This window comes from Papio anubis, chromosome 5 (genome assembly GCF_008728515.1).
Source record: "Papio anubis isolate 15944 chromosome 5, Panubis1.0, whole genome shotgun sequence".
NCBI lineage: Eukaryota > Metazoa > Chordata > Mammalia > Primates > Cercopithecidae > Papio > Papio anubis.
The window spans coordinates 71,232,571-71,258,729 of record NC_044980.1 but is presented as its reverse complement, the minus strand read 5'-3'; the positions used below and the strand labels follow the sequence as shown (position 1 = coordinate 71,258,729).

Sequence of the window (26,159 nt, the reverse complement as noted above, 5' to 3'; positions counted from 1 at the left end):
TATTATTATTACCAATCAGATTAGCAAACATTAAAAAGATTTATAATATACATTGCTGGAAAGGGTGTGTTGAAACGGAATAATATTGGTGAAAGTGTTGGTACTCTCTTTTCAGGTTAGAAATTTGGCTATATCTACTAAAATTTCAATTGCGCATATCATTTGTTCTAGCTATTGGACTTTTGGAATCTTAACTAATGGGAATAGTGGTGGCATGGTGCAAAGACATGCATTGACAAAGTTGTTATAATAGTCCAAAATTGGAAACAATTTACATGTGTATCAGCAGGCTATTGATTAAATAAATAAAGATGCACCTATGACAGGAAATACTATGTAGATCTTTAAAACAGTGAGATGTAGTAACATGCAGAATGATATTATGGTTTTAACTGGTATTTGGAGAAATATGCACATCTATCATTTATTTTTCTACGCTTAGAGAAAAAAGCTTGAAAATATATACACCACATTTAACACCTATATCATGAGGGTTAGATGAACAGAAACGGAAACAGAAAATTTGATAAAGGTTTTGTTAAGTATTAGGGGGAAAATAGTTTTTGAAAAAAAAAATCCAACTTATTTGGCAGTAATACAAGACACTACATATGCTGGAAGGAAACAGAAAATCTGGTCTGGCTTGGTAACAGGTGTCAGAGAGTAATCTTCTAGTTCTGTTAATGTTTCTTCTGGTTGGAAGTGTGATTTTTTTCCTCTGTCAGAAAGCTTCATGGCTATATAAAAGATTTTTCAATTCTAGAGATATGGGAATGCTAGACCACAGCCCATGGAGTTATTATTTTTTATCTTTCTGTAAGAATATACAGTCTTAGAATTTTAAGGCAGTAATGGCCTCAAGTCCCTTCTTGTCAATGCTCTCATTTTTTTTTTTTTTTTTAGTGATAAAAAGAAAGTTTTATCTATTTCATCCAGGAATATATGCTCTGTATCTTATACGTAATATTCCAGAGAAAAAGTTACCTATACCTGTTTTTTGAAGAATAGATATTCTTAATATCCACACCATTCAAGGACAATGTAAAAACAAAACAAAACCCCAAAAAACAAACCCCCAAAACCCAAAACCCCAATATTGTAGGTCAGTCTCCTACCTGAGTCTGTGTGAAAAAATAAAAATATTACAAAGTAAAATCAAGCAGTTAATTAAAAATAACAGACTCAAGGACAAAGAACTCTTCAAGTCCATCAGAAAAACTACTCAGTGTAAAAGTGGATAAATAGGTTCATATGCAATTCCCAGGAAATAAAATGCAAATGGAGTAACCACATAAAATATTCTCAAGTTCATTATGACCATGAAAATGAAAATTAATTACCATACAAATAATATTCCTTCATATCATATTGATGACAATAAAACATTTTTAGAAAGCTAAACGTTTGTGAGAATGTGAAGAAAGAAGTTACACACTGCTAAAAGTATGCTGGAAAAAAATTTAGGATATCTGGTAAAAGTGCACATACTCTAAAACCAAGAAATTCTATAATCAGGTATGTGTCAGATATTTTCTAGGCTATGTGTGTATCAATGTTCTCCTTTTACAAATAAAGTAACCAAAGCCTAACTCTTTTTACTATTAATATATATAAAATTACTTAGAATAGTTTGTGGTATATATTAAGGATTATATAATAATATATAGTTATCTATGATCATCCTCATCTTCATCATCAATAGTCAGTTGTAGATGAAATTTTATTAATTAACATCATTAATATTGACAAACACATTCTAGGTGATCATCATTGGGTCTCCGGAGCAGTATTCTAACAGTCGAATTAAAAACCTGCCAATATTTAACCAGACGATGAAATTTGGAGGACATTCCTTCTTCTCCCACCCAGAGCCACGCTCGTGCGTGCTTCCACAGTGACAGTCTGACCTTTTGAAACTTGGAGATCATACTTTGATCCTTGAAAACGCCCCACCGCCTTCCCAGAGGCTGCCGTTCTCCACGTTCGCGTTCTACCTGGTAGAATCCCTTGACAGTTTCAGTACCTGGCCGCCAAGGCTTTGGGAGTTAACGCCTACCTGGACGGGAGGCACTGGGGAGAAGAGAGGGAAGGCTCTGAAACCCAACCGAGAAGGCGGGCTGGGGGAAGTCACTCCTGGAAAGAGGTTTTCTCGGGTGCCAGCACCCGGAGAGAGCTACTCCGGGGCCAGGCAAGCATCCCGCCTAGGCTCCCTAGTGCGTATTAGTGAGTGACACGACGGTGACAGGACACAGAAGTGTCAGATGACAGCTGCGCCTGGCGCGCAAGGTGGTCCATTTTATGTTTGGTAGCTAGACGCCAGTAGGACGCACCACTTCAGCTCTAAACCGGAACTGGTGGTCCCAAGATGTTTTCTGTTCTTTTTCATTTTTTTGAGACAGGGTCTCGCTCTGTCGCCCAGGCTGGAGTGCAAAGGCGCGATCTCAACTCATCGCTACCCCCTCCTCCTGGGTTTGAGTGAACCTCCCACCTCAGGCTCAGTAGCTGGGACCACAGGCGCGAGCCACCACGCCGGCTAATTTTTATATTTTTTGCAGAGACAGGGTCTCGCTATGTTGCCAAGGCTGGTCTCGAACTCTTGGCCTCAAGTGATCCGCTCGCCTCGGCTTCCCGAAGTGCCCTACTGGCGTGAGCCACCGCGCCGGTCTGTCTCCAAGATTTTCGTTGCAAGGATGGAATGGTCGCTTCTGTGCGGATCCTCCAAACCATCGTTGGGAGAGGCCTCCTTAAAGTCTGGGAGAAAAGTTGTTTCGGGTGGATATGAAAGTAAGGCAAAGCCGGAAAGAGGAGAGTAGCCGAAACAAGCAAAGTGATCGCGATGGGTTTAGGAAAGGTGATCTGGCGTGCTAAACGGCGTTTCCGGAGAAATCCGAAAACTATTGCTTTACAAAAGTATACTAAAGAGCTGCCCTGGGTCTGGAAACCCCTTAAGGGATCAAAATGGATGCAATGGGTATCCTTCTCCAATGACACCCCTCACGGGCCGGGAGCCTGGCAGTTCGCCACCCGCTGCCTCCCTTTCCGCAGCCAGGCTCGCAGCCGCTCAGCTACCTCTAAAGCCCGGAGCAGGGAAGTCTGCGCAGGCCTGGACGCCCCGGGTGGTATCCTGCCTTCCCGCACACTGCGCATGCGCAGGGGGTGGACTGCCAGGTCGGCTCAGGGAGCCGTGACGAGTCCGGAAGCGCCTGCGCGCGCTCCTTGGTACGCGAACTAGTTTTGTTCCGTGCTCTCTGGACTGGAACCTTTCGGAGAGAACCCCCGGCAGGACCAACCCCGCACCCCCCAGCACCGCGGCAATGTCCAGCAACAGTTTTTCTTACAATGAGCAGTCCGGAGGAGGGGAGGCGACGGAGCTGGGTCAGGAGGCGACCTCAACCATTTCCCCCTCGGGGGCCTTCGGCCTCTTTAGCAGCGATTTGAAGAAGTGAGGAGAAAGGTTTGGGGTACGGGGATGGGAGGGAGGAGCTGGCGACTCGGAGGAGTGGGCGCCGGGTGGGCTCCCTGGAGTGGAGCGGGGTCGCCCTGAGATCTGAGCAGAGCTGGGCGGTAACGTGTCCCACGGGTGGGTGGGTGGGGTTGGTTGGCGGTGGTGGGAGTTTGGGGCGTGTGTGTGTAGGGGTCTCTAGTAGTTTTCAAACTTTAGTGAAAAGGAAACCGCTTGGTGAGCTTAGATCCCACCCCTGAAGACACTGATTGAATTGGACTTGGTCTGGGCTCAGGAGTCTGAATTTCGAGCATAGTCTTCTAAGTTTATTTATCGTTCGCCGGATCAGACTTTGATACATTCCCTGATTAGGGTGAAACGAGTGTTTTGGTCAAGGTGAGAGTGCGAGTGTTGCTTGTGGGAAGTTATTTTGTGACCCCGGAGTGTAGGAGGAGAGAGGTGGGTTTAGGCTGTTTGAATGGACAAACTGGTTTATACCAGTATCAGTGTTCTTGGATTATATCCTTTGCACTACAGACAAAAACACCAATCCAAAATAAGCATATGAATAGAAAATATTTTAAGAGTGTTACTATGAACAAATCCTAAACTTTTACAAATTAATAATGTGAAGTTTAAAAACGAATGTTAAACAAGGTACACTTAGTTTTGTAAAAAGTATCACCGAGAAATGGAAAGAAATCCCAAGTTGTTTGTTTGGGGGGTGGGATGGTGGTATTGGGGTGGTGGTAGTGGTTAAATTTACCAGAATTATCATTTTTACGTTTCTCTTATTTTAAATCTTTCATTACTAAGCAATATGGTCGCATAATAGTCTGTCGCTAAATTCATGCTAAATTAAGGTAGAATAGCTGTGCTGGTAGCTTTGCAGATATGTTAGAGGGTATAATTAAAATTTAAATTAAACGTTACTAACAATATTGGGTAGTCTAGAAAGTGCTACTACTTGAAATTGGGATTACATTTTGGCTGTATTGAGGATCAAAATCATATAGATAGTACGTACGATACAATATTTTCGTTTCCTTTTTCCCAGGTTAGAAAAGTTTAAAAGTAAGGTAACTTTTCATTTTCATTTCATATAATTTTTCATTATATGCATTTGGTGATCCATTGTTCTAGAGCAAGTACGGAGCTTGTTGCCTTTACTGTTAGCAAAATGTTTAGACTGAATTAACCTGTAAATTGGCATCAATCTGTTTTGCAAATTAATTTACTTTTATGGTTTGTGAACACCCCGTGAGGAGTGTCATTGGAGAAGGATACCCGTTGCATCCATTTTGATCCCTTAAGGGGTTTCCAGACCCAGGGCAGCTCTTTAGTATACTTCTGTAAAGCAATAGTTTTCGGATTTCTCCAGAAACGCCATTTAGCACGCCAGATCACCTTCCTAAACCCATCGCGATCACTTTGCTTGTTTCGGCTACTCTCCTCTTTCCGGCTTTTCTCTTAGATTTTTGTCAGATTTGGGGCCAGGCGCGGCAGCTCTCGGCTGTAATCTCAGCACTTTGGGAGGCCAAGGCGGGCGGATCACTTGAGGCCAGGAGTTCGATACCAGCCTGGCCAACATGGTGAAACCCCGTCTCTACTAAAAATACAAAAATTAGCCGGGCGTGGTGGCTCGTGCTTGTAATCCCAGCTGGAGGCTGAGGCGGAGAATCCCTTGAACCTGGGAGGTGGAAGCTGCAGTGAGCCGAGATCGCGCCACAGCACTCTAACTTTAGTGGGTGACAGAGTGAGACTCCGTCTCAAAAAAAGAAAGAAAAAAAAGGAAAAAGATTTTTGTCAAATTTTGACCTGATTTGGAAAAAAAACCCAAAAAACTTATGGCCATTGACTCTGTGACCAGTGCTCTTGAGGTGACCTAATAGGTTGGATTTAAAATAAAAGTAGCTAATTGATTAGAGGTGGTATGTAATATATGCAAATAACCATGGTTGAATTGTGTTCCCCAAAAGATATTTATTGAGTGTTTGTGACACCACTTTACATTTATTATCTCATTCAGTTTTCTTAACAACCCTGCAGGTTATTACCAGCTGCTCCCACTTTACACGTGAGGAAATTGGAGCGTGATCGTTAACTTGGGAAAGGCCGCAAAGCTAGAACATTGCACTGCCTGAATTTGAACTCAGAGGCTCTAATATTAGAGCCCATTCTCTCAAAAGTTTCGATGTCTACTTACTACTTGATGAAATGTATGGTATTTTTATTAGTGAGCGCATACAACTCACGAAAGCTTTAAAACTTTAAATAGCTCTAAGTAGTACCACCAGAGAAGCTTCCAGGGATTAGAAACATTTGGCTGTTGACCTGCAATCTAATGGAATTGTACAGAAACAAGGAGACCCCTGTTCTGGAAATGGTCATTAAATCTCTCTTGAGTCCACGTTTTCTCATTTATAAAACTGTAATATTACTTGCCTTTTTAAAAAATCGAATGACAAAATTTATGTAAAAAACTTGAAGCTCATCCTGTTCCTCAGCTCTGGTTTTTAATGGTTTACTCTGATGAAATAATTTCAAGTTTACAAAAAAGTTGCAACAATAGCACTGAGAGCAACCCTTTTGCAGATTTACCAATTTAAAAAATTGCTACATTGCTTGCATACTGTCTCTGTCACTCACTCTCTCCATGCATATTCAGGCACATATACGTATTCATGTTATGTGTCTTCTGAACCATAGGAGACTCGTTTGTACACATCATGTTCTTTTTTTTTTTTTGAGACGAGTCTCGCTCTGTCCCCCAGGCTGGAGTGCAATGGTGCGATCTCGGCTCACTGCAAGCTCCGCCTCCTGGGTTCACGCCATTCTCCTGCCTCAGCCTCCCAGGTAGCTGGGACTACAGGCGCCCGCCACCACGCCCGGCTAATTTTTTGTATTTTTAGAAGAGACGGGGTTTCACCGTGTTAACCAGGATGGTCTCAATCTGCTGACCTTGTGATCTGCCCGCCTCAGCCTCCCAAAGTGCTGGGATTACAGGTGTGAGCCACCACGCCCGGCCCCTACATCATGTTCTTTTACACTTAAAATCTCAATGTGTAACTTTTAAGAACAAAGATAGTCTCTTACGCAACTTACAGTGTTGATGGATTCAGGAAATTTAATGTGTGTACAATCTATAGTATGTAATCTAATTTTATCGTTTGTTCCAATAAAGGTATTTTCTTTTTTCCCAAGAATTTTTTTCCTCAAGTACAGGATCCAGTCCAAGATAATATATTTAATTTAGTTGCCATGTCTCTTTAGTCTTCTTTAATCTGGAGTAGTTCTTGAGCCTTTTTTGTCTTTCACGACCTTGACATATCTAAGGTTTGCAAGCCTGTTATTTTATTTTATGTTAATCAATTTTTGGGTTTGTTGGTGTTTCCTCATGTTTAGATTCAGGTTATGTATCCTTGGCCGGAATACTACCATAGGTGATGCGTGCTTCTCAAACTATTACATCTGGAGGCGTAGGGTGTCCATCTTCATGATGTTAATTTTCCTAGTCACAGGGTTGTCCAGTTTCTCTATTGTATCATTTCTATTTTTTTTTTTTTTCAAATTATCTGTGGGGAGACACTGAGACCATGCAGATGTCTTGCTCTTTTTTAAATTGACCACTTCTACATTTAACAACCATTGATCAATCTCCTGAACCTGTCTTCCTCAATGGCTGCAAAATGGTAATGTTTCAGCTGCAACTCCCTCTACTGTTGTGCTCTTTGGCTTCTTGGCCTAGAGCTCTGTGTTCTCTGATCCTTTACTAACCATCTCAGTGATGCCTAGGTACTTCTTAGTCATAGTATTAGATTTTTGTTTTATGAATTTAATCTTATTAATCAGTATTATTTATCCTCTCCTCCCTTCAAACAGAACCAGAACTAGATGACTTTATGAAAGTAGATCCTATACCTCATTTATTCACTAAAAAGGCCTGTGTATTAGATTATTTGCTTCAAGATTTTTAATGTCTTTATTTAAAATGTAAAGAACTTATTTTTGTACTCTCATTTTTTATTTTTTGAGGCATGTCTTACTCTGTTGCCTAGGCTGAAGTGCAGTGGTGCAATCATGGCTCACTGCATCCTCAACCTCCCGGGCTCAAGTGATCCTTCGCACCTCAGGCTTCTGAGTGGCTCAGACTACAGGTTCATGCCACCATGCCCAGCTAATGTTTGTATTTATTGTAGAGATTGGGTCTTGCCATGTTGCCCAGGCTAGTCTTGAACTCCTGGGCTCAAGCAATCCGCCTGCCTCATCCTCCCAAAGTGCTGGAATTATAGGCGTGCACCACTGTGCCTGGCCCCTTCCTTCTTTTTGAAATGTTCTCAACTTCTGTTGTTTCTGTTTTTTTCTGAGTTATTTTTCTTCATTAAAAAAAAAACAAACTTCTTTTATCTTAACCAATTTGGGTATGTGTGCGTATAATTAAAAATAATTTTAATAATTCTATTACTGGATTAAACATTTAATTAGGAATTTCTAGAAACAAACAGACAAGACTAGTTAATTTTTCTTAATTACAATAGTAAAGCTACTAAAGTTGTAAATCTCTTTTCTTTTAAGAGCATCATGGTGTATTAGAAAGGACATGAGGCTGGGAGTGGTGGCCCCTGCCTGTAATCTTAGCATTTTGGGAGGCCCAGGCAGGAGGATTGCTTGAACCCAGGAGTTCCAGACCAGCCTGGGCAACATAGTGAGACCTTGTCTCTATAAATAAAAACGGGGAAAAAACCCAAAAAACATTGGGCCCAGAGTCAGAAGACCTGGATTTAAGTTGATGTTTTCCACTTGTAGTAGTGCTTCCTTGTTCAAGTTGCTGATCTCTTCAAACTTCGGTTTCCTCATTTCTAGACAGGATGTGATAATACTTGCCTCTTTTGTGAAGATCTCATAAGATGGTGTACTTCAAAGTGATTTCTAAACTAGGGTATTAACTAACAGTATTTGGGAAAGTTGGTGAAGACTTCACTGAGGTAGTGACATTTTAGATCTTGAAGCCTGAGGTTTTTGCCAGGTGGAGGAAAGATGGATCCTTTAGCTAAGCAGAGTATGTAGAAACCAGAAGATTTGCAAAAGAAAAAGCATGTTCAGATGAGATGGATATTTAGACATCACAATTTTGAATAGTAGGCAGTAAAGTATGGGAATGGATGAAATCACCCAGGGAAGACTTCTTGTGAGACGAGAAGGCAGTTTAGACAAAACCCAGGGGACACCAGGATATAAAGTATGAATGGAAGAACTAGAAAAAGAGACAGAGCTCACAGGGATGGGAAACCTCAGGAAGGTTTAAAAAAGAAGATGCTAACAGGAAAATTAAAAGAAGGAAATGTTCAGCTATGTCAGGAGTTGTAGAGTAAGGACAAATAGAATGAAGGCTGAAAGGAGGCCTTTGGGTTTAACAATTGAAAGGTGACCAGTAACTTAGCAATGTAGTACCTCCCGAACACCTTGAAAGGTAGCATTTTTACTCCCTGTTGAAATTGGGGTGGGCTTTTCATTTGTTTAGATTCCAAGAGCTAATTTAGATCCAAGCAAAGGACTGCATGCTTTCCTGTAGTCAGTAATATAACTCAGTGTATTTGGATTGCATCAGTAAAGCCTGACTTATTTTTTAACTTAAATTTTATTCATTGTCAACTTTATAATATCAAACATGAAAACTCTATCATATTCCTTCTTAACCTTTAATATCAGTGATTCTCAGGAGAGTCCAGTAGGAAGATTACATGTGTCTGTGGTTTGTATGCAATTATAGCAACTCTGACTTTATCTCCACTACTTTTTGTGTCTTTCAGGAAGGCATATAGAAATGCAGCTGAGTGAGATTCATTTACTTAGAGTGATGTTATTGAATATACCTTATTAAAAATACAATTTTATTAATAGTAACATATTAATATATTTGACATACCTCAAGAAGTCATTGTGTCTCTCTATGGGGTTCTAAACTTATTTGTGTTTAAGTCCATTTCTTATTAATACTTAATTTAACTAGTGTCTGTATCATATTTTTGGGTGTTTTTTTTCATTTAACATTTTTTTCACGGTCTAGTTGTTTAGAGCTTGCTCCACTTTCTTTTTGCTTATCCTAGTATTTCTCATTTAAACCTTCATCTCATTCTGTATTTTCAGTTTATGTAGTTGCTCAGTGAATATTTCTTAAATATTTATATAGATAAATTTATATAGATAAATCGTTCACACATTCTGCTCATATTAAAGACTATGATTTGTGTGAAGGTGCCTAGCAAAGTGTTTGGCTCGTAATTTTGCTTAATAAAATATTTTCAGATCCTTTTACTCAATTCAGTGATTTGGATTCCATTAACATTTGCTCTCTCATTAGCCAGTGTTGTTAAAAAATGAAGCACAACTGATTCACTGGACCCTATGCAGAAGGAAATCTTCATCTGGTATTTCCATTGTTTTGTATTACAGCATCACCCTGGAGCTAATTGTGTGTAGGTTCAGAACAACCATTTTCTCCATGGGATTGCTTGGGTCTTTGCTGTGGTTAGAGTTAACTGACTGGGAATTGTCATGTAGTTATGGAATGAACTTTACAATCAGGATTTTTATTTAGTCTTTATCCCAGTCTTCAAAGGCATCTTTACCTCCAGATCTTGGATCATTCCATAAGATCTTTATTTTGTTTTTAAGAAACTTAGACTTTATTTGGAGACATAAGGTTAATGTGAACTAACCGTCAGTAATTCAAATATACAATTAATGTTAAATTGTGTAATTCAACTTTTCAGTGTGACATACCTTGTGAAAATTTTTTGTTATAAACCTTTGTTTGTGTAAACAGTGATTTACCAAAGAAAATGGGAATGCTGGAATTTTGAAATGTTAAGGACATTTTAGTTTGAGATGTTGAAAATGTTGGTGCCCTGAGTCATAAGCATGACATGAAGAGGCACGGGCTCCTTCCTCATTGTAAATTCCTTTCTCTTGTGCTCAGGAGTTCATGGTTGCTGCTATGAAAATGTGCTTCAGTCATGATTTTTTTAGCAATACTGTTATACATCTGATCATCTTTAAGTTCTGAAGATTTAAATACCTTGCGTTCTAATAATTCCAGTTTTGATAACTGACCTGTCTTGTTAATTATGTTTAGCTAATTGAAATTTATGGTCATTAGATCTGGTGCTAGAGCTGTTAACATATTTGCTTGCTATACATGTAAACTGGATCCTACTTTTTTTTTTTTTTTAAACAAGGGGTACATTAAGTTATTAGGAAATTTTAGTATTCTATTGATTTTTCACTAAAGTAAATTTCAGCATTTGTTCCAAGGTGACTAAAAACAAAAGAAGAAACTGTATACTAGTATCTGCAGTGCATTCCTAGCAGCTAAAGTAGTTGTTTTTGTCTTCATAAAGATAAGACCATTAGTTTTACAAAGGGCCAACTATTCAAATTAAGGATTGTCATTTCAGTGGTGCAGTGGGGTTCCATTTATAATATAATTTAATTCCTGAAATATATTTCAAATTAAATAAGATTTTACTACATTGAATAGAAATTTGATGAAATACTGCCTGTAAACAGAGTCTTACTTTCCAACAGATAATAAAACCTTTGATCTTATTTTGCTTTGCTTGCATATCTCCTTGAAGGAGAGTCAGTTCTGACTTTTACATTTTGTCTTAATAAATATTCAAGAAAATATTCTTTCTTGACAGTAGGATATGTTACTTTTAAAATCACTGATCTGGTAAAATTTGAGGAGAAAAATCTGAAAATTAAATTTCAAACTTTACCATTAAATCATAAGATGTGAGATTTTATGTTATTTTAAATAATATTTAGTATTTGGAACAACATTACCAGAGCTGAATGATTAAAGCACATGAAAAAGGCAGACAGATGGTTGGTTGAAATGTTCTTTTTTGCTGCATGAAAAGTTATAAATGCCCATAGAATGACAAATGTATTATAGTGAAATAATTTGACAGTATTGCACTTGTGTATATAAATGAACTACTGACAAAAACAAATTGCCTGCAGTCCAAATTCAAAATTTAAAATGAAGAGGTTAAAGTGGAATAATCAAGAAGGAAATGATTTTCCTCTGTTTCATATTATTATGAATAACGTTGGTTCGTGTATTTAGAGAAGGCTTATTTAGCATATCAGCTGGAAAGACTTAATAGATCTACAAAAGTGAACAGTTTATAGCCAATATCTGTTTATTGATGGACTGATTATTTATATTGCTGATAGGAACCAACCTAATTAGAAGTCTAGTGTCCTTAATTCAGCTGAGTGAGTTGGCATGGTAGCTGGACAAATGAGAGAAGAACGAATAAGGCCCTGTCTCTGTTTTGTGCTGCTATAACAAAAAACCTGAGACTGGGTAATTTGTAAAGAATAGAATTTTATTTCTCACATTTTTGGAGGCCAGGAAATCCAAGATTGAGTCACAGGCAGGTTTAGTTTCCTGGTGAGGGCTGCTCTTTGCTTCTAAGATGGCCCTTTGTTGCTGCATCCTCGGGAGGGGAGTAATGCTGTGTCCTCACTGGGCAGAAGGTGGAAGGGCGAGAGGATGGAAGACTGTGAAGCCTCTTTTGCAAGGACCTGAATCTCATTCATGAAGGGAGGAGGCCTCATGACTAAATCTTAAAGGCCCCACCTCTTAATGCCATCACATTGGCCATTAAGTTTGAACATCTGAATTTTGGTGGGGACACATTGAAACCATAGTAGGGTGTTTCCAAAATCATAGGTTGGCAGAGCTAGGCATCACCCAACTTTATTCTTGGAATGGGGTTTCTGCAAGTTTTTTAAAGCCTAGGTTGAGAATGTGGTCAAGAAGGATGTGGGGGAAATTAATTAGTAAAATATGAGGGCAGAGAGATGAGGGGGCAGAGTGGAAGATGGAGACCTGATTGTGTAGGGCCTTGAAAAATCATTGTATGGTCTTTGATTTTACTCTGAGTGAGAAGGGATGCCATTTGGAGAATTTTGAGCAGAGGGGTGAAATGATTGTTTACCCTTTAAAGGGACATTTTGCCTCTTGAACTAGGAGTAGACTGCAGATTTGAGGCGAGGAGACCAGCAAGGAGACTGTTACAGTAATTCAGGCAAGAGAAGGTGATCAGATTGGTGGTAGTGGAGAGAAGTGGGTAAGTTATGGATATATTTGAAAGGTAGAGCCAATGAGATTTGCTGATAGTTTGGAATAGCTGTCAGCTAAAATGAAGAATATTGTGCAAAGAGAAGTTTTTTTTTTGTTTTTTTTTTTTTTTTTTTTTAAAGGGGGAAGGGGACCAAGAGCTTGTGCATGTTAAGTTTGAGATGCGATTAGGCATCCATGTGGAGATACTAAATAGGCAGTTGGAAATCAGAGTCTGGAGCTTAGAGGAGGAGTCAGGCTAGAAGTATAAATTTGGTTGTCATCAGGTATCATGGGATTGGATGAGACACCGAGGAAGTGAGTGTAGAAGGAGGTCAGAGTCAGTCAGTCCTGGGACATTCCTGGAGTAATTGTGTCAAATAATGCACACAGGCCAAGTAAGATGATTACTGAGAAGGGAGTTCTGGATTTGTCACTGGGCAGAACTTTGGTGACCTTGACAAGCAGTTTAGGTGCACTGGTGGGGCTGAAAACCTCATGAGTGGGCTTAAGAGAGAAGGGAGAAGAAGAATTGTAATTGGTATGGTTATTATTATTATTATTTTTTTGAGACGGAGTCTTGCTCTGTCGCCCAGGCTGAAGTGCAGTGGTGCGATCTCTGCTTACTGCAAGCTCCGCCTCCCGGATTCACACCAATCTCCTGCCTCAGCCTCCTGAGTAGCTGGGACTACAGGCGCCCGCCATCACGCCTGGCTAACTTTTTTTGTATTTTTATTAGAGATGGGCTTTCACCGTGTTAGCCAGGATGGTCTCGATTTCCTGACCTCGTGAACCTCCCGCCGCGGCCTCCCAAAGTGTTGGGATTACAGGCGTGAGCCGCCGCACCTGGCCGTTAGTTTGCTTTTCAGTATAGAGGAGCAGAGAAATGGAGCAGCACTTGGAGAGGAATGTTATGTCAAGGAATTTTTCTTTAAGGTAGGATAAACTGTATTATCTTGTTTGCTGATGGAACCAACTGATGTAGAGGAGGAAAAATAGATGATGCAGTAGAGAGAAGGAAAATTGCTGGAGAATTGCTGATATCCCCTTTTCCTTCTACAAAACTTAGCAGATACATGTTAGCTGAAAAATAACAACCCTGATTTCAACATCCAGAAGAAATTGGTTAATATAGTATAATCTTTTAGCCTTTTTTCTTTTACATATATATTTATATGTATGTGTGTGTATATCATATGTTTTTAGAGTAAAGCTATATGCTTTTATAATATGACATTATAATTTACTTGTTTCATTTACCAATGCATGGAGCCTGGTCATTTCTTAAAATGATAGTCCTTTTAGGACAAATTGTAGTTAAACTACTATCTATTAGCTATTAGGAAAGTAAACAACTAAGGTATACAAATGAGGTTATGTAGCTAGCTCCTCTAAAGGATTTAAATAGTATCTTATATAGAATGGACCGTATTAATTATTAACTACATAAATAGAATAACCTTGCAAAAGAATGAATACTAATGATGTTAGATAGTAGCACTGATGAGGACTTTCCACACATACCTGTGTATACCAGGCAGAAAGAATAGCATATACCTAGGTTTAGAGCTGTAATGTTCAATATGGTAGCCACTAGCCAAAAGTAGCTATTTAAATTTAATTTAATTAAAAAATTCAGTTTCTCAGCCACTCTAGCCACATTTCATGTATGTGATGTAGCTAGCAGTTACTATATTGGTTAATGCAGATAAGTGATTATTTCTGTTATCACAGAACATTCTATTGGATACTGCTGGTTTAGAGGCAAGGATTTATGGCTTACTTAGGGAACAGGAAACAATTCAGTATGGCGAGAGCACATAGTTGGGAGGAAATGAGGGACTGACTGATGAAAGATGGTTAGGAGGTAATCAGAGTCTGTATTATGAAGAGTTTTGCATACCATGCTCAGAAATTTGGATTTTATCATGAAGGTTTGCACACTTAGGAGTGCTAAAGTATAGGAGCAACATAAAACGATTTATTTTTTAAAAAAGATCACATTGGCTGCACCAGTGTTTTTGGACTGGACAAGTATGTGAATGATGCTAGAATTCTGTGATACTGGAAACACGGATGGATAGAGTAAGTTTGGAATGAGGAGGGAACCTGTTGAGGTCTATTTTGGATCTGCTGAATTTGAATTGATAGTTAGGCATTCATTGAGCGGTTAGATACATAGATAAGGTATTCAGGACAGATACCTGGGCTGGTGACGTAGATTTGGGAGTCATTAGTTGAGGACATTGTAGTTGGAGCTGTTGAGTGGAAAGTGTGTGTGTGGCATGTGAGGAGAAGGCCAGCGAGGAATCTTAGTAAAGTCTACATTGAAGAGAGTAGGAGAATTGGAACTTACTTAGAAAACTAAGAAGGGAGAATTTAGTTTGGGGAAACCATGAAAGTTGATTGTTTAAGTTTTTAAATTGTGTTTAAGGTGTAAGGAAAGGGCGAAACTTACTTCCTACTTCTTTAGGAGGAAGATGGCAGATAAATGGTTTATTGTGTGGTTTGTTGAGAGAGTGTGGTGTGATGGTTAGACACACTCACTCTGGAACTACTCATGGGTGTGAAAATGTGGCACAGAGTTAGTAAGTGGTACTTGGACAGATTATTTTACAACTCTCTGCCCTTGGTTTTCTTATCTGTAAAATGGGGATGAGGATGATAATGTACCTACACTCATTGAGTAGTTGTGAGGATTAAAAGATTTAACATATATAAATAGTGCCTGGTACATAATAAACATGGTAATTATGATTACCATTGTAACACCATTAAAGTCATTTAAAGTTTTTTTTTCCATTTTTGTTTTTTGATTTTAAGAGACGCAATCTCTTTCTGTGCCCCAAGCTGAAGTGCAGTGACCCTAGCATATCTTACTCCTGGGCACAAGTGATCCTCCTGCCTCAGCCTTCTGAATATCTGGGACTGCAGACATGTATCACCAGGCCTATCTTTTTTTTTTTTTTTTTTTTTTTAGTAGAGACAGAGTCTTACTGTGTTGCTCACGCTGGTCTTGAACTCCTGGGCTCAAGCCATCCTCCTGCCTCGGCCTCCCAAAGTGCTAGGAGTACAGGCAGAGCTACCATGCCTGGCCTGTTTTATTTTTAATACAATGTACTTTTTTTAAGCTATTATAATTTTAGAATTATTGTTAATTTTCACATTAACCATTGCTTTGTTTTTAATTTTTAAATTTTCATCAAACTTCAGTTTTTCTGAATTGTATTTCACAAGTGTTTGAAACAACTAAATATATTTACTTTTAATGGCAAAAACCTCTATTACTTTTGCACCAGCCTAATACAAAGTGCCTTTAATGTGCACCACATAAAAATACATGAAATTAATAAGCACTAAGTAATTCTTCTGTGTGATTATCAAGGATTTGGGAACAATGATTATAGTACAAGGGAGGAAAAAGTGTATTTGTTTTAAACTTTTTTTTTTTTTAATTTTCAGTCTTCTTTTGTATCCTATGGCTTTGAAGCTGTTCTTGAAGAAGCAGCCTATTTCTTGTTTTTCCTAAAAGAAGACAGGCTTATGTATGTTTTGCTTTAACAGAAATAAAAAGAGGAGGGGCTAAGTTGTCAGCCGTGCCAGCTACTGGTGTGGAATCAAGTAAAATGGTACGGCAGTTTGGTGATAAGGCAGTTGTTGGTGACCTTGGTGGTGGTGACAGCAGTGTCAAGGGATGTTGAGTGTGGAAGTCAGATGGCAGTGGATTGGTGGATGGGTGAGAAGTGAGTGAAAGAAGATCACTTCTCTGAAAAACTTTGGCTTTCAGGTGGAGAAAGGATGATTATTACAGGGAGACATGGAGCCTAAGGAGCTTTTTTTTCCTTTTAGAGTAGTTTCTTTATTTTATTTTTAATTATGGTAAAATACACCTGAATAACTTTATCATCCTAACCATTTTTTCTCCTATTTGACAAGATATCAAGCAACCTAACCATTGTTAAGTGCGCAGTTCAGTGGCATTAAATATATTCATATTGTTAGGCAATTATTACCACCATCCCTCTCCAGAACTCTTTTTATACTGCACCACTGAAACTCTGTACCCATTAAATAAATCCCTGTTTTCTCCTCTCTCCTATTCCTTTACACTGTAGCTGCTAGAAAACTTAGAGAAAACTTTATGACCTGCAACTAGCAAGTATATAGAACTTTGCTGCATGTATTTGGGTATTTACCTTATCTTTGCTTCTTTTTAATTTTTTTCCTTTTCCCCTTTAAAATTTTGCAGTCTCACTCTATGTTATAAATAGTTGACTGCCCCAAACCCCCTTAAAGGTGGGGAACAGGACAGGACATAAATAAATATACCTAGGTAATTGTTGGAGACAAGAACAGTTAATTTTGTCATTTATCGCTGCCACTTCCATACCACCATCTCCATAATTGTCAAACATATTAAGTGGCTACTCAGTGTAGCCTTTGTTCTTGGTGTGGGGGATACAAACCGGCATTGTAATTATAATAATAACAATAATACCATATATATATATTTGTTTACTTTTTATTTTTTGAGACAGAGTCTTGCTCTGTCGCCCAGGCTGGAGTGCAGTGGTGCGATCTCGGCTCACTGCAAGCTCTGCCTCCCGGGTTCACACCATTCTCCTGCCTCAGCCTCCCAAGTAGCTGGGAGTACAGGTGCCCACCACCCTGCCTGGCTAATTTTTTATATTTTTAGTAGAGACGGGGTTTCATTGTGTTAGCCAGGATGGTCTTGATCTCCTGACCTTGTGATCCATCCACCCCAACCTCCCAAAGTGCTGGGATTACAGGCGTGAGCCACTGCGCCTGGCCCAATAATACCTTATATTTATATAGTACTTTTATTTTCTATGATTTTCTGGCATTCTCTCCATATGCCTCAAGAACTTATAAGTCCCCACTGGTCTTCCTTAATGTTCTAATCCTGTTTTCTGTCCTGCCTACTGAACATTGATGGTAGAATCAAGGCTAAATTCTGTCTGTTCAAAACCACGTTTTTCCTGGACTTAGGAGCTTCTTTTCTCCCTTCGTTAATCCCATTCTCTATAGCTCTCCAGGGCCCACTTAACCCAAGCCACTATTGGCTCAATTATTTGCACTAAATGCATTTAAAACTCTTCTGTTCACGAACTAGTGTTATGGATATGGGTCCCACTTATTTAACCAGAAACCATTTCTGCATTTGGATTTATCAGAATCACATTAGCTGTAAATGTCTTCTTATATGGGTGGCCTCTTCACGCCATCTAACTTTGTATCCGATTACTCTCCCATCCAAATATTCTTAGGTTCACTCTGTATGGATCACACTTTCAATTTTTATAGGATACCATGCCTACCTACTTTTAGTATTTCCCCACTTTTTGAGTCCTCAGCGTAATCCAGGATGTGCGATTGCCTGAGAGTTGCTTAGTTTCCCAAACAGAGAACTATTTCCCATGTTTTCTGGGCTTATGGGGGCTCTTCCCTCATGCTTCCCTGACTTTGGACCTCCTGGACTTCTGTATTTGTTCTTTGAAAACAGTTTTCTATGGGTCAGGTGTCCATGTCTCAGTTTGCGGAGCACTTTCATAAACTTTTTCTTTAGTTGAGGCATCAGAACATTAACATAAAAAATGTGTTAATACTTGCATTGTGTCAAATGGAATAAGGAGTGCTATAGGATTTTGAAGGAGGGAATAATCATTGAAGGCTTAAGCTGCTGGAAAAGGTAGACTTGAATTTAGGCCTTGACACAAGGATTAAAAAAGGATGCAGAGTATTCTTCCCAGGGAACAACCAAGAATAAACGTAAAATATTCTGAAACAGTGAGTGAACCAGTTTGCAGAAAGAGGAGGAGCAATGAGATTTGAGAGGTAGTCATTAGTGTGTGAAGAAAATTGGACTTAAACTTCTAAGAACAAGAGTTGATTATTACAAATGAGTATTGCAGTGGTGTTTTGGGAAGATTAACATGACATTGTATAGAGAATAGATTGTAGGAAAGAAGTTGGAGATAGAGGAACCATAGAGGAAATAGAGGAAATTGGAGATAGAGGAAAAGTCTTGTTAGAAAAGTCTATGAGGGGCCAGGTGCGGCGGCTCAAGCCTGTAATCCCAACACTTTGGGAGGCCAAGATGGGCAGGTCACCTGAGGTCAGGAGTTTGAGACCAGCCTGGCCAACATGGTGAAACCCCATCTCTACTAAAAATATGGAAATTAGCCAGGCATTACATGCTTGTAGTCCCAGCTACTCAAGAGGCTGAGGCAGGAGAATTGCTTGAACCTGGGAGGCGGAGGTTGCAGTGAGCCAAGACTGCACCAGTGCACTCTAGCCTGGGTGATGGAGCAAGACTCCATCTCAAAAAGAAAGGAAAAAAAAAAAAAAAGAGGAAGAGAAAAGTCTATGAGCAATGTAGTGATGGTTTGGACTCTGTTTAGGTGGGTGTGAAGAGGAAGAAAAGTAAATTATGAAAGAGGGATTTATATGTAGGACTGAGTTACCCACTAGATTTGGGTGAGGAGAGGGGGAACAATCAGTACTTCAAGATTTCAAGCCTGAGGGGAAGAACATTCTGACTGAAATGAGTGGCTGAAAGGACTTTTGGAAAGTGGGAAGCACATTTTCATTGGTGATGTTGAACTGTAATTAAGAGGGGCAGAGCTGTAGACATATTTGAGAATGTATTGAGATGAGAGCAATAAATAGTTGCCTACAATTAAATAATTGCACTTTTCATTATATTGAATCAAATTCTGTCAAAGCTCTATTCTTGAGATGTGTGTGGTTATTGAAAAGGTCAATATTGAAAATACTTAGGAATAAAAAAAAATGAAAACATAGTATCTGAAGTACATTAACCCAAAATAATGTGAGCAGTTTTTACTATAAAAGGAATACAGTTGGCTACTGTGCTAATAATCAGAGGAATGCAAACATCCTTCCTATGTTCTGTTATGAAATAATGGTGATAATAGAGGGTAGTTTTTGTTATACACTCGTGCATCATGGAGTGATGCAGATACATTCCGAGAAATGTGTCGTTAGCAGATTTCTTCCTTGTGTAAGCATGGTAGAATGTACTTACACAAACCTGGATGATATAGCCTACTAAACACTGAGGCTACATGGTATAGGCTATTGCTCCTAGGCTATAAACCCGTAAGGGTGTTTACTGTACTCCATACCATAATTGTAACATGATGATAAGTATTGTAATTATAACACGGTGGTATTCCTGTATCTAAACATATTTATGCATAGGAAGAGAACAGTGAGAATGGGGTATTATAACTGTATGGAACCACCATCCTATATGTGGTCTGTCATTGACTGAAGTGTTGTTATGTTGTGCATACCTGTACTTTTATCTGGCAAAGTAAAAGTGGGCAACCCTGTGTTATTAGCTAGAATATTTGTTGAGATTTTACCTGGTCCCTAAAATCCAGAAGTCTAGGACACCCTTCTGAATATTTGAGCTTACCACCTTTAGGGACAATACGAATTTTACAAATACTTTAATAGTATCAAAATAGGCAACTCATATTTAACATTACATATTATAGAAATGCTAATGTTAACATTTCTATAACGTTAATTATAAGAAATTAAATAAAGTTAGAAACATGTAGTTCTTATGAATAGCTTCTGCTTATTTGACAATATCAACCTTAAGAAAAACAGATTGGTTTGCTCAAGGTCAGTAGCTTTTTTTTATTTTTTATTTTTAAAGAGAATATGTGGTTAAGTGCCTGAAAGGCAGGGTGTTTGTGTGTGTGTGTAAGCACATATACACACACATACACACAGAGTCCCATCTATTTTGATATTTTGTGTATTACTTAAATAATTTTGGATGATAGTGACTGCAAATGATTTTTTTCTTAGCATTCTTAGTATTGTAAAACTGTTTTTCATTCATGTAGCAAAACTATGTAAGTTTCAGTATAGTTTGGTCAATAGGATATGTTTATGTTTCAAAAATGTAAAACAACACATGGAAATAAGTTAGTGTTTTAAAAATAAATTATAATGGGATAATTAACAATAAATGATTTTTTTTTTTTTTTTTGAGAGGGAGTTTTGGTCTTGTTGCCCAGGCTGGAGTGCAGTGGCACGATCTTGGTCCACTGCAACCTCCACCTCCTGGGTTCAAGCAATTCTCTTGCCTCAGCTTCCCGAGTAGCTGGGATTACAGGCATGTACCACCATGTCCGGCTAATTTTGTATTTTTAGTAGAGATAGGGTTTTGCCATGTTGGTCAGGCTGGTCTCGAGCTCCCGACCTCAGGTGATCCACCTGCCTTGGCCTCCCAAAATGCTAGGATTACAGGCACGAGCCAGTGTGCCTGGCCGATAATTGTTTTTCAGTGATAGCACACTTTAAAATAATCACATGAAACTTAAGTGATTTGCACTTTTAGATTCTATTCCTGTCAAGTACGAATTTGTAGGACTTTTTTTTCTGTTTCTGGTTCTATGTAGCCTTCATCAGGAAACTTGGTGGGACCATGTGACTTAAAAAACATTGTGGTAAAAAACACATAACATTAAATTTACTATCTTAACTATTTTTGAGTGTACAGTTTCACTAGTGTTAAGTATATTCACATTGTTGTGGTACAGATATCTAGAACTGTTTCATCTGTAATACTGCCCTGTGACTTTTTAAAAACTAATTTTTTTTACTGAGATTTCCAAGTGCTTCAGGGACAAAGCTTATCTAAGGTAGAGATTGCATATTGGTTTCCTGAATTCCCTATACAGAATGCTGATCCAAACTCATCAGATGGAAAACTTGCCTTCTGTGGCCCTGGAAAGTTGTTGTTGTTGTTGTTTTTTAAAGAATTTAAAAATTAATCTAGCTTTGAGTTGGCATATCTTATTAACACAGTTGTAGAAAAGTTATATTTCCTCTACAATAGTTTATGAATTTCTTGGAGGAAAATCTAATACTAATATTCAAACTTGATGCACAAACGGATTCTTTGGCATGTTTGTGTGTATGCCCATCTGTTACTGTGGCACCATGCCTATTATTACCGTGGCATGCCAATAGCAGTGAGCCATGTGAGCCAACAAAGATGAATTGTTTGGACGGAATACACTATTCTGTAATACTAATTAATTTTGAGCTGATGAATCTACATGAGATAATGTTAACCAAATACAGTCAAAGTAATGTCAGTGAAAATAAAATTTATTTTGACTTATACAGAAGTGTATCACAGATGTTTTAGACTACCATTGAGAATAATTAGGATCAGTGTTTACTATGGTTCTAGTGATCAGTTTTCTTTTCATAAAAATTTTGAGTTTAAAAGAAAAATTATTGTTGTGATTATAGGTTAAGTAGGAAGGGGGATGACACTCCAGGTTATGGATTTTATACCTTTTATAAGTGTTACTTTATAGTTCTTGAAATATATTCTTTTTTTTTTTTTTTCTGAGACAGAGTCTCACCTTGTCACCCAGGCTGGAGTGCAGTGGCACGATCTCGGCTCACTGCAGCCTCAACCTCCTAGGCTGATCCTCCCACTTCAGCCTCCTGAGTAGCTGGGCCCACAGGTGTATACCACCATGCCTGGCTAATATATATATATATTTAAGTCCTATATATATATAAGTCATATATATACCTATATATACATGTATATAGGACTTAAATATATGTAATATATATAAATTTTATATAATATATATTTAAAAATATATGTTTTTCTTTTGTAGAGATGAGGTCTCCCTATGTTGCCCAGGCTGTTCTTGAACTCCTGGGCTTAAGCGATCCTCCTGCCTCTGCATCCCAAAGTCTTGGGATTGCAGGCATGAGCCACAGTGACCAGCCATTGAAATATATTCTTAATATAGTTAGCTTTATAGCAGAAATTGACAGTGCAGTATGGTGAATGGGAAGAATATTGAATTTTAAAACAAGATTGAAATTTAATTCCTTGCTTTGCCATTCCCTGGTTTTATGATGATATACATAAAAGGCATGTGATTTTAGAATTTCTCACATGTTGTGTAATCTTGTACTTATGTTACCTTTATATATTCTGAGCCTTGGTTTACTTATCTATTAAGTGGGAACAATAATAGCTACACACACTTCATGGAGACTTTGTGATACTAAAATAAGACAGTGTTATAAGCTTCAGAAAATAATACCACTACCATGTAGCTCAGTAAGTTAATAATATGTTAAACGCAAGACATGTTAGTGGTAAATTAGTCAATGATGTGGAAAGGATATAACTTCCAATCCCATATCCCATACCTCCCATTCATATGTAACTACAAAGAACAAGTTCTTATGTGTCCTTTCAGAAAATTTTTTAAAAAATTAAATGATTCTATGTATACTATTCTCTATGTATCTTGCTTTTCACCTGGTATATTTTAAAGATTTTTCATATCAACATATAATACTATTTTAATCTTTTAAACAAGCAATCCCCAAACCAGCAGTCCCCAGGGACCTGTTTCGTGGAAAACAGTTTTTCCATGGAAAGGAGTGGGGGTTGGTTTGGGGATGAGACTGTTCCATCTTAGATCAGGCATTAGATTCTCATAAGGAGCTTGCAACCTAGAATCCCTCGCATGCACAATTTACAAGAGGGTTTGCACTCCTGTGAGAATCTAATGCCATTGCTAATCTGACCGGAGGCGGAGCTCAGGCAGTAATACTCCTCATCTGCCACTTGCCTGCTATGTGACATCCTGGTTTCTAACAGGCCTCAGATGGGTAATGGTCTGTGGCCTGGGGGTTGGGGACCCCTGTTTTAAACCTCTGTGTAATACATAGTTCCTCATAATTAATTAGTCCCCTTTTGGAGGGGCATTTGATTGATTTCACTTTTCATCACACATAAACAATATTTCAACATAAGTTTTTGCATACCTGTGTGAATTTATCTATTTGTAGGAAAAAAGTTTTACAGGAAATCTCATAGAGCCACTGACATAGTTGAGTTTATATATGTTGAGGCATAAAATTTGTAACAGGCAGAAAGTTCCTTTTCACTGTTTAAAAGCTCTGTAAACCAAAAACGCCACTTCGTATAGAAGATTAAGATTAGGGGAGTCTCAGAAGCAATAAAAGGAAACATTGACAAATATATTACTGAAGAGTCACATTCTAGAAGACATTCCTAATCTCCTGAGCAAAGGTAAAACATACTTCCTGCTGCCTACCAAGAGACTAAGTAGCTGAGGGCATTGATAAAGGTCATGGCAAATATGAAGATGTCCTGTGATGTATGTATGACATCATGGCTTTTAATCCGCATGTGAATGATATGAAGACATGGAAGATATATGCTTGGCTTTTAACTTTTATTGGGATCATGGATCCTTTTGAGACTTTACAGTGAAAGAGTTTTTCTGTATCTTTCTAAGAAACAAGTTTAGTATATAGCCTGCTTTCATTTGTTTTTTCAACTAATGTTTATTATGTATCTGTTATGGATTGGTAAGGAATGTAATCTGCTTCAGCCTACGTTTAGAGGCCCTTCATAGATCTTCTTTTGGGTTCTTTATAGCCACGTTTGTTCTTGCCCTGTTATGTTGTATAATTTCTTTGGTTGTCTCCTTGTACTTTGAGACCTCAGATCACTTATCCATGGAGGTCTTTTGTGATCACCCAGTCTTACTTTATTGCATTCCTTATTTTAATTGTGTACTACTTACCTGATCTTTCTTTATGTTTTTCTTCCTCCGTTTTCTTCCTTCTCTACCTCCCTCTCTCCCTCTTTCCTTCCCTCCTTTCTCCTTTTTTCCTGTCATTCCCCTTAAACTCCCTTCCACTAATTCCTTGTTTGTTAAAATTGAAGTCCTACAATATCAGGGACTCCAATACTTAGAGCAGCTTCTGGCATATAATGGGTGTTGGATAAATAAATGTGCTAGGCCCAGTGATAAGTGCTTTATGATTTTATTAAGTCTTCATGACAACCTATTTGAAATAGACATCAGCTTTTAGTTTTGTCGATTTTTCTCTATTGTAGTTTTGCTTCATAGAGGCTTTGTGATGTTAAAATAAGATATAAGCTTCAGAAAATAATACCAGGTAGCTAAATAAGTTAATAATATACTATAAATGCAAAACATGTTAGTTTCTTATTAAATTCTTCTTGTATCTTTATTATTTTGTTACTTGTACTTTGAGTTCAATTCACTGTTTTTTTTCCTACCTTTCTGAGATAGAAATTTAGATCATTGATTTTTAATCTTTCTGATTTTGTATTGCAATTAGAAATATAAATTTGCTTCTTTTTTTTTTTCTCAGGGACAGGGTTTTGCTCTGTCACTCGTGTTGAAGTGAAATGGTACGATCTTGGCTCACTGCTGCCTCAGCTTCCCAGACTCAAGTGGGCCTCCTACCTCAGACTCCTGAGTAGCTGGCATTAAAGGCACATGCTACCATGCCTGACTAATTTTTTGATTTTTTTGTGTTAAAGGGTCTTGCTGTGTTGCCCAGGCTGGTCTCGAACTCCTGGACTCAAGCAATCCTCCCACCTCAGCCTCTTGAGTAACTAGGACTATAGGTGTGTGCCACCAAGCCCAACTAATTTTTGGATTTTTTGGTGGAAGTAGTGTCTTGTTATGTTGCCTAGGCTGGTCTTGAACTGCTGAGCTGAAGCAATCCTCCTACCTTGGTCTCCCAAAATACTGGGATTACAGGCATGAGTCACCTCCCCCTGCCTAAATTTGCTTCTAAATATTGCTTTAGCTGCATCCCACAAGTTATGAAATTTTGGACTTTGTCAATTCACAAAGTATGCTGCAGGCTGGCATGATGACTCACACACTTGCAATCCCAGCATTTTGGGAGGCTGAGGTGGGAGGACTGCTTGAGTTCAGAAGTTCAAGATCAGCCTGGACAACATAGGGAGACCCTATCTCTACAAAAAATAAGGTAGCACATCCCTGTAGTCCCAGCTACTTGGGAGGCAAGGTAGCACATCCCTGTAGTCCCAGCTACTTGGGAGGCTGAGGTGGGAGGATCTCGTGAGCTTAGGAGTTTGAGGCTGCAGTGAGCTGTGATCATACCACTCCACTCCAGTCTGGGCAGTAGAGTGAGACCCTGTCTCAAAAAAAAAAAAAAAAAATACCAATATGTGAGCTCTTTTTAGTTTTTATTTTTTTAATTATTGGTTTCTATTTAGATTCCGCATACTCTGATTCTTATACCTTTCAAATTTCCTGAAACCTTATCCAGCATATAGTCTGTTTTGGTAAATGTCCTATGTACAATTGAAAAGAATGTTTATTCTGCAGTTGTTGGATATACTGTTCTATGCTTGTAAGTTTAAGTTGTTTAATTGTGTTGTTCAAATTTTGTACACCTTTATTGAATTTTTCGTCTGCTTGTTCGGCTAATTACTGAGAGGTGTGTTAAAAGTGCCAACCATGGCCAGGCATGGTGGCTCAGGCCTGTTATCCCATCACTTTGGGAGGCCGAGGCGGGTGGATCACGAGGTCAGGAGATTGAGACCATCTTGGCCAACATGGTGAAACCTGTCTCTACTGAAATACAAAAAATTAGCTGGGCGTGGTGGCACGTGCCTGTAATCCCAGGTACTTGGGAGGCTGAGGCAGG

At 38.5% G+C, this 26,159-nt stretch overlaps 1 protein-coding gene across 5 annotated transcripts in view; it reads left to right on the top strand.

Annotated features, from left to right (window-relative positions):
- The first annotated feature begins 3,143 nt into the window (after window positions 1-3,143).
- Window positions 3,144-26,159, top strand: part of AP3B1 (adaptor related protein complex 3 subunit beta 1) — a 301,940-nt gene continuing 278,924 nt past the window's right edge. For all 5 annotated transcript variants that reach the window (XR_001903494.2, XM_003899849.4, XM_009208653.4 and 2 more), the window contains exon 1: window positions 3,144-3,442. Coding sequence is in view for 4 of the 5 variants with exons in the window: in XM_003899849.4 (XP_003899898.3) it covers window positions 3,315-3,442 (128 nt within the window). In the remaining variant the exon portion in view is untranslated. The remainder of the gene's footprint in view (window positions 3,443-26,159) is intronic.